The 9,962-nt window shown below is 32.4% G+C and overlaps 1 protein-coding gene across 1 annotated transcript; it reads left to right on the top strand.

Moving 5' to 3' along the window:
- Positions 1 to 3,679: 3,679 nt before the first annotated feature.
- Positions 3,680 to 9,610, top strand: LOC11411472 (uncharacterized). Its single transcript, XM_003597305.4, has 3 exons — positions 3,680 to 4,280; positions 7,277 to 7,444; positions 7,761 to 9,610. Exons 1-3 carry the CDS (start codon positions 3,717 to 3,719, stop codon positions 9,411 to 9,413), a joined length of 2,385 nt encoding a protein of 794 aa, XP_003597353.3. The 5' UTR covers positions 3,680 to 3,716; the 3' UTR covers positions 9,414 to 9,610.
- The last annotated feature ends 352 nt before the right edge of the window (positions 9,611 to 9,962 follow it).

Genomic DNA, 9,962 nt, shown 5'->3' with positions numbered 1-9,962 from the left:
TTTAATAAACATTTCATATTTTGAAAGTGTGTTTAAACACACAATATCGTTCTTCTTTACACTTAGTGTATGTGAGTTTCGATTTAAACTTTTGGAAAGAAAAAAAAAAGACACTTAAGTATTGGGAAATGTTAACCATTGCCCTGAGGGCATCGGTTAAGAAGTCTAAAAAAAAAGTTTTGTCTTAGAAATGATGCATTCAAGACACTGAAAGTTTAAAAAGTAACACTTTCTACATAAAATTTATAAATTATTTCTATTTTTAAATCCTTAACCATTGTTCCGAGGACACTGGTTAGGAACACCTTAAGTATTGTACTAGTTAATAAATTGTTCTAGAAAAGACAATACAGGATAATAAAGGATAGCCGTTCAGCTTTAACTAACTAATTATAAGACTATTTCACCATGATAAGTGCACTAATGTTCCCCCACTTGACCCTTCCTAGCTCTCAAGGGAAACATTTTAACAATGGAAAGGAAATTAAGCTAAGTGGATATCTAGGTAGATCCCATTTTAATCTAATCGTGCATGGCAAATTCCTTTTATTTAGTTCAATGTCTTGCTCTGAGTTTCACGTTGAATCCAATGCCACTAACAACCAGCATAAGCACACACCAATTTAAGACTTGTGATTTTTCATTTTAATAATGGTTTGAATATGACTTAGTTAGGTAAGAGTCTCAAGGATGTCAAATGATATAAGAATATTGTCTTACATATTACATATACGAGGAGTACTGCTAGCAACACTATCTTTTTAACACTCTCGTTAGCATCTATTTTCGTATTGGATGAAATCAATACAAGACATATACTTTGAAAATGATATCCATATAAAGAGGTGTGACCTATGTTAATTTCACTTAATAAAAGAGTGAATATTAAAAAAACTACTTTTATATAAGAGTGTTGTTAGCATTACTCTTACGTATATACTACGTTGAAGTTGAATGAACGACGTCAACATCAATAAAGTGAAGAGATAAAATTTGAAAGTTACAGCTTTAAACTAGCAAAAGGTAAAAGTCTTTTTTGGTAAAAGTAGCTAAAAGATTAACTTATATGGCTAAATAATTAAGTCACCAAAATTAATAATAATATATACTACTACAAGTTTAAAGCATATAATAAGCACAATTCTTAATTCTATATCCCTATTTACTTCCAGCCACAAGTAATTAAAGTAGGAAAATGTTAACAAGTACTTTAAATGTATTGTTTATGTTGGTTTGCAAGTGTGAGTTATATGTCCCATATCGGATAAAATAGTAAAGGTTGAACACCTTATAAGTAAGAGGACCCATAAACTCATTGCCTTAAGGTTTTAGGTAAGAGTGTGGCGTCTCTCTTGTTTGTGTGGTTGTTCTAGCCTTGATGTGGACGGTCCCCCATGCTCCCCTCACTTACCCAACAGTTTAAACATCTAAAAGTATTAACTTTTGTATTGAAAATTGTACGGTTATAACTTAACAAATATTTGACTTATATTTTCAAGGTATAATTTCTTTTTATGAGTTCCTTAAACAATACTTTTAGAGCATTTGTTAACGAGACTCGTTAGAGTATTCCCAACACATGTTGGAGAAAGAAAAACTATATGCACTAAAAAATTAAACTGTATACGTAAATGCTTTTACAAAAAAAAAAAAAAAACTATATGCACTAAAAAATTAAATGAACCGTAAGGTCGTGTATAATTTTTTAAGTCAAGGCCTGTTAAATGAATTTAGTAATAAATTGATGAGAAATGCTGATCTGTAAACAAATTCGTGTAATTTTAGCTATTCGCAACAAAAAAAAAAAAAAAAAATCGTGTAAATCCCACCAATGTGTTACGTGGAGTCCATCTTTACTCCATTTAAGTTTGCTCAATTTACATCATTTACCATCATGGATGTGTGACATGTGGAATAAATTAAACAAAGGGTTGAGATTAAAACCTTAGAAAAAACAAACTTGTTACTCTCTTGTATCTGAAACAACACGCCTGCCACCTTTCTTCTTCTTCTTCTCAGTTTGCAAGACTAACAACACTACTCCGATACTCAGGTGTGATGAGAAGAAGAAGAAGACAGGAGGCAAATGTGTTGTTTCAGATACAAGAAAGTAATAAGATTGTTTTTTTCTATGTTTTTAATCTCAATCCTTTGTTCAATTTATTCCACATATCACACATCTATGATGGTAAATGGTGTAAATGGAGCAAACTTAAATGAGCAAAGATGGACTCTATTACGTGTGGCATAGAGAGCTAGCCATACGATACTCAGGTTTCTGTCTTTTTTTATTTCTATTTTACCCAAACTTATCGTTATATCTCCTACTAGCAAATGACCTCAACGATGGAGTCTTACATTTCCATCTTTATTCAACGTTCTAATAATGCGGCGAGTCTGGGTTTATTTATGAGATAGATAAATACATAGATTTATTCGAGAAATTCATATTTTAATAAGTGGATTTCACTTATAAGTCTCATCACTTGTGTCAATTTTTTTTATAAATGGACAGTAAATTGAGAGTAAATAATAGAGCAAATCTAGTTAGTTATCTAGATAAAAAAAAAAGACCATCTCTCTAGTGACATCTTGTGACGGGGATGTACATCTTCTTTTGTTTTTCAGTTCAGTTCACGTCTTCTTTTTTCTTCTTTAATTCTATTTAATTTAATTTAAGTCGGTTCTTGTTTTAAAGGGAGAACAGATGGATAAAAATTTCATAAAAAGGAGTAAATTATTTCTTAAGGGAATTTGTATTTGAATTTCTATCCTTTCTTGTCATTTTTTCTTGAAAAATGTTACATGAACACCCTTTAATCATACACCCTATTGTACACCCCATGCATTAGGGACATTTTGATAATTTCATCTCACAACCATACTTTCTCTTTCATCTCCTCTCACTTTTCCTTGCCACATGTCAGGATTTTGTGTGGGTGTAAGAGGTGTATTGCCATATGGGGGTGTACATGTATCACCACTCTTTTTTCTTTGCTTTAATGAATCCAGAGGGTTAAAGACGTGCCGAAGTAATGATGAGTAATAAGGGACTGAAGACATTTTTATTACCTTATTAATGAAGGTTATAAACTATCTATTTTTTTTTAATATAATATTTTGAATGAAACAAACTACTTAATTTTGATGTACATTATATATTTTCATTCTCCATTTAGATATTTCATAGTTAATATTCGTATTTTATCTAATTAATCATAATAAATAAATTTATATAGGTATTAGTATTCTATAATTTTTACCTTAACAATGTATACGTGCTCGTACTTCAGAAATAAATTCTCTTGAGTGTGATTTTAACCTAAAAGGATAAAATAAGATCTTCCACTGTTTAAATTAATCCAATCTACAGTTTTAATTTTATTTTTTTCGAAAGAATCTACAGTTTTCATGTGTTGCTTATATATGGTCCTACGCATACATCACTTCCATTATCTATTTTTTTAATCAACAAAATATTATTCAGATACTTAGAGGAGAGTACCCAATGAAGTACTCAGACCTAATTTATACATCACATCACATCCATTATCACCTAAATATATAAATAAATAAATAAATCCCAAATTGAAATTATTTACCACTTATCAAGTTATCACATGCTCTATTCCTCTTATATAATCTCATTATATAAACCAAAGAGCATGCAAGAGTACTCCTCAGCTAGCAAAAACCCAAAAAATATTAAAACCAAAATGGAGAGATCACCACTAAACCTTATGGTGAGTTTCTTCAACATTCCACCATTGTGGAGAGAGTGTCTCTCTTCAGCATTTAGAACCGCCTTAGCTTGCACCATAGTAGCTGGTGCAACACTTTATGGACCTATTTCAATTACAAGCCTAATAACATTCCCTGCATTTTCATACGTGGTTGTGATTCTCATTATCATAAATGATGCTACTTTAGGTGACTCTCTACGTGGTTGTTGGCTAGGGCTTTATGCTACAATTCAAAGTTTAGGTCCAGCTATGTTGAGTTTATGGGCTATAGGTCCAAATCATTTCTCTAAAGGAACTGCTTCTATTGCTGTGGCATTGGCTGCATTTGTTGTGGTTTTACCTTCTCAATCAACACATTTGATAGCTAAGAGAATTTCATTGGGTCAGATTGTGTTGGTGTATGTGTTGGCTTATTCTAATGGTGCTCATATTGATCCTATTATGCATCCTATTCATTTGGCTGCTAGTACTGCTTTAGGTGTAATTGCTTGTGTGCTTGCATTGCTTCTTCCTTACCCTCGTTTTGCTTGCTACCAGGTAATTTTATCATTTTCTTTCTTGCTATGTTTAGAGACATTAATTACACTTTTTTTTTATGCTCATATGTCCATGCTATGAAATTGTTTATATTATATTAATGTTTGTATTATTCCTCTAAATACACACACACACACACTAGTATACTAAAATATTAAAATAATTGAGACACCTTTGTTACTCTCGTGTCTTTTTTGTTGTTGTTGTTGTGACTTCTGTGTTCCATTACATCATAATGATTTTGGTTGTTTTAAGTAGCAAAAAAAAGCAGACCATATTTTGTTGTCTTGCAGTGCATGTTATCATGTTCAAGTTCAACGGTGCTATATGTCGCGACGGAATTTCTCAAGAATCAGTATTCCACGGCTTTTAATTCTAAAAAAACTACAAAAATCAATTGTCAAATGAATTAAAGTAAGTCTGACACACTATAAGACATATCCACTTTTGATCTTGTTTCATTGTAACAACACACGTGGTTACCTATCCCAAAGCTTTTCTCCACCTACCCTGACTTGGACAAACAAAATTCTTGATATTTAAAACCAATTTTTATTGTTACGAGATGTTTATCCCATTGTGATAGAATAGTTGGACCATTTTGTTGCATCATGGGATTAAAAAGAGGGTATTAGTTTGGTGTCAAAGTAATTACATGCACGTCGTGAACCTATTGTGAAATAAAATTTTGCTATATTAAGCATTGCTCAAAGTGGATATATCTCATAGCGTGGCAGACTTACTTTAAATCATTTGGCAATTGATTTTAATAGTTTTTTTAGAGTTAAAAGCTGTAGAATACTGATTTGTTATCTGTTTTTGAGAAATTCCGTCGCGATATATAGCACTGCTGATCCACTTTTGATCTTGTTTAATTGTGCCATCACACGTGGTTACCTATCCCAAAGCTTTTCTCCACCTACCCTGACTTGGACAAACAAAATTCGTGATATTTAAAACCAATTTTTATTGTTACTAGACGTTTATCCCTTTGTGATAGAGTAGTTGGACCATTTTGTTGCATCATGTCATTAAAAAGAGGATATTAGTTTGATGTCAAAGTAGTTACATGCATGTCGTGAACTATCGTGAAATAAAATTTCGCTATATATTATGCATTACTCAAAGTGGATATGTCTCATAGTGTGGCAGACTTACTTTAATTCATTTGGCAATTGATTTTGATAGTTTTTTTTAGAGTTAAAAGTTGTAGAATACTGATTTGTTATCTGTTTCTGAGAAATTCCGTCATGACATTTAGCACTGCTGATCCACTTTTGATCTTGTTTAATTGTGCCATCACACGTGGTTACCTATCCCAAAGCTTTTCTCCACCTACCTTGACTTGGACAAACAAAATTCTTGATATTTAAAACCAATTTTTATTGTTACTAGACGTTTATCCCTTTGTGATAGAGTAGTTGGACCATTTTGTTGCATCATGTCCTTAAAAAGAGGGTATTAGTTTGGTGTCAAAGTAGTTACATGCATGACGTGAACCCATCGTGAAATAAAATTAAGCATCACTCTTTGTATCAGCTGTGCTATATGTTGCGACGAAATTTCTCACGAACAGATCCCGAATAAGTATTCTATATATAACATTTAATTTGAAAAAAAACTACTAAAATCAATTTCCAAATGAATTAAAGTAAGTCTGCCACACTATGAAATATATCCACTTTTGATCTTGTTTCATTGTGCCAGCACACATGGTTATCTATCTCAAAGCTTTTCTCCACCTACCCTGACTTGGACAAACAAAATTATCTCTCTGGGTAATTATTATTGTACCTAATTAAGATCACACATTATTTTTAAATGTTTTATTAAAAAATTATAGATATGAATTTGTTTATGACAAACAGATATATGAAATTTGAATACATCAAAATCATATGAGAAGAGATAAAGTTACAATGCAATTTAAAATTTAATCTAATTATCAAACTAATAGTTCTTATTGAGTTTATCACCTCTACAAATTTTCATTAAATTTTAAACTACTTGATACCTCTTCATATAAATTAAATAGATGTAAAATAAAATTTTTAAAAATATACTAGGTTCCATCAGCTGTCCAGCTAGTTTTAAAATTCTTGCCGTTGTTGTGTTAAACCTAGTCATATCAATTTAAACAATATATATAGTTTGAATAAGTTAAACCTCATACGATTTTTTAAGTGCACTAGTGACAAATATAAAAGTACAAGTTGTGAAATTTTCAATCCCTTTAACAACATATTGGACAAATATGTTGGTGCCATCCAGTACTAAAATGCTATTCTAAGTAAAGAATTATCCAAAGGTGATTTCGTGGCGGAAAGACAAAATGAGTGTAGTTCAAAAGTTGAACTTGCCCATCAAACACTGAAAATTCGTACAGAAATATATACTATTTATAGGAAAACATTTTCTAGAAATCTTTATTCCCCAAACATTTGACATTTAAGTGGAATCTTCACGTCATCCATCAATCGTGTGCTTCCTCTTTTCCGTGTCAAGTACACCAAAGCATAAAATTCTATTTTCTTCTTTGAGAAACATACATAATTCAACACACAAAATGGAACATGACACGTAAATCATTAGGATTAATTGGGTGACGCTATGCTTCAATAGTTTGCAATTTGGAGTTTATATGGATTCATATGTTCAACACCACTTTAGGAAAATAAAATAAAACAAAGCATTGAGTCGTACGGCATGCTCGACATTTCTTAATTAATTTCATAGTAGTGCTAGTGTTAGTTATTATTATTAGTGGATTCTTCAATCATCTTTCATTTTGTCCCAAGTGTTAAGACTATTCTCAAGATTATAAGACATATATAAGTGTAACTTATTTTAATAGTATCTTTAATTTTTAATTAGTGTCCAAGATCAAAAACAGAAATTGAATTAGTGTTGCTTTTAATAGACTAAATGTAAGATTTCTTTAGAGATTTAAAAAAAAAAAACTCTAGAGTCTAAGTTTTGTTTCATGTTTATTCCAGGTGAACAAAAACTACAAGCTATTAACAAATAATGTGTTGAAGAGATTGAAGCTTCTTGTAAAGGTAATTAGTGAGGAGGAAAATACTTCTGCATTTGGATTAATCTCTCGTGCTAAGTCTTTGGCAACCAAGCGAACCAAGCTCCTTTTCACCATCATGCGATACCTTGTAAGTCCAACAAACTCATTTGATGAAATCAATATATACACCTCCATAATGTTTGAATTAGGATTCTCGATAGTTACGAATTGCACTCATTTCACACAATCGGTATATTGATGGCCTTTAGATCAAAATATGGCGATCCATACCTCAATTTAAAATACTGAACTTGAAATTCATATATTTGATCTCGGCGGAACGATTGTCAATGCGTTATTGAATGCGTGCACTTGGTGACCGTCGGAAATTCAAATTCCATATCATGTATTAAGTGTTTCCTTTATATTACCTGTCTAATAATTGTTTTCATTTTTTTTAATAGGATGGCATGAAGTGGGAGAGGCTTCCAATTAATTTTTTCAAACCACATTACAATAAATTGGGAGAGAAACTTCAAGAGGTAGATACCAATCTAATAGGAATGGAATTGGCTTTAAGTTGCTACAAATCATTCCCAATCAACATTCTTGACCAAGACCTTAAACATGGTCTAAACACACTTGAGGAGCATGTCAGCCTAACCATTAAAAATGCTAAACACACTTTCCTCGGTAGTGGTTCACTTACTGTTCCTGAATCCAATGCAAAAAACATAACACATTTTCTTCAATCCCTTCATACCATTCCAACAACTCACCAAGAATTACCCATTTTTTTCTTCCTATTTTGTGCCAAACTCCTTCACATGAAACCATCAACCGAAGGCCCAACAAATGTCCAAGCCCAGCCCATTCACAAAAAAGAAATTTCTCACGAAGATAAAGATAAATGGGCCAATTGGGCCACAAAATTGAAAAGCTCAAATCTTCTCCCGGCAATAAAGTACTCTTTCGCATTGGGTCTATCAGTATTCATGGGCTTATTGTATAGCAAAGAAAGTGGTTTCTGGTCTGGGCTTCCGGTGGCCGTAAGCTACGTTTCAGGTAGAGAAGCGACTTTTCGGGCCGCAAATGTTAAAGCCCAAGGAACGGTGATCGGAACTGTGTACGGTGTGTTGGGTTGTTTCGTGTTTAATAGATTATTGTCAATTAGATTCTTGTCTTTGCTTCCATGGTTCATTTTCACAAGTTTCCTTCAACGAAGCCGAATGTATGGGCCTGCGGGTGGCATTTCGGCAGTGATTGGGGCAGTTTTGATATTGGGCCGAAAAAACATAGGCCCACCAAGCGAGTTCGCCATAGAAAGAATCATCGAAACTTTTATTGGGCTTTCATGTTCTATTTTTGTGGATCTTCTTTTTTGGCCCAAAAGGGCTTCAACATGTGCCAAATATGAACTCTCCCAATGTTTGTTCACACTAGTTGAAACAATTGGAACATTGAGCCTAGTTGGCAAAACTGATTCACAATTGGAAGAAAATCAAAGAAAACTTAAGGCCCAAGTTAATGAGCTTAGAAAATTTGTGGTAGAGGCAGAAGCTGAACCTAATTTTTGGTTTTTACCATTTCATAGTGGTTGCTATAATAGGCTTTTAGGCTCATTATCGAAGTTAGTGGATGTTTTGCATTTTGGAGAACGTGCATTAAAATCACTTCAACAAGAGTTTCAAAGAAGTGACAATTTTGTGAATATGTTACAAAGTGAACTTCTACATGTTAAGGAAATTATTTGCTCTTCCATCAAAGGTCTTGAAGAAATTTCCAAGATGAAATCATTCAAGTTTGTTGAGAAAGAGATTGAAAAAAAGAACATGTCTAGTGATGTTGAAATGGGAAAGTCAAGAGAGGATGACACGTGGCTTTCGGGTTTGGGAGAGGATGGAACAAGAGAAATCATAGAGACTTTTCTTCAAAGATCAAGAGATGTTGTTGAGAAGTTGTATAGTGATGAAGGTGAGAAGGAGGTGAAGAGTGAAGTTGTTTTGAATTTGAGTGTTGTTGGGTTCTGTTTGAATGTGTGCATGCATGGGACAATAGAGATTGAAAAGGCAATGAGGGAACTTGTTCAATGGGAGAATCCCTCTAGCAGTATTTAATTTGTGTCTGCATGCTCTCAACAAATGAAATTGATCTTGTCAAAAAGAAATGAAATTTAAATGGTTGAATCTATATAGGTAGTATACTATATTCTCAACAAAAAAGAATAATGTCCGATGCATACTACAATGTATTGTTAACATCCATATCAAAAAACAAAAAATAATGTACTATACATACCACAATCTATTGTTAACATCTATATATAAAAAAAATTGAATTGTTAAAATCTCATAAAATATTTGAACCTCTGTATATTTACATGATAAATATCTATGTGAGCTTTTTCAAAAAATATCTCTGTGCTTTTTCAATGTTCATAACAGGATGTGATGTAAAACCTGATCTTTCTTTTACGATAATTATATCAATCCTTAAATTAAATAGTACATTATATATCACATGATTAACAACATTCATTCATTAAGTTAAGACCGTGCCGACGTTTGATGGGCAAGTTGTGACTTCACTTTTCATACTTGTCACTTGAGAGATTGTGGATGGTGGCAGGTTTGTTGGTCGAGCCAGTAAATACATTCATCTTACAA

This window comes from Medicago truncatula, chromosome 2 (assembly GCF_003473485.1).
Source record: "Medicago truncatula cultivar Jemalong A17 chromosome 2, MtrunA17r5.0-ANR, whole genome shotgun sequence".
Lineage (NCBI taxonomy): Eukaryota > Viridiplantae > Streptophyta > Magnoliopsida > Fabales > Fabaceae > Medicago > Medicago truncatula.
This window is presented reverse-complemented; position numbering and strand designations above follow the sequence as displayed.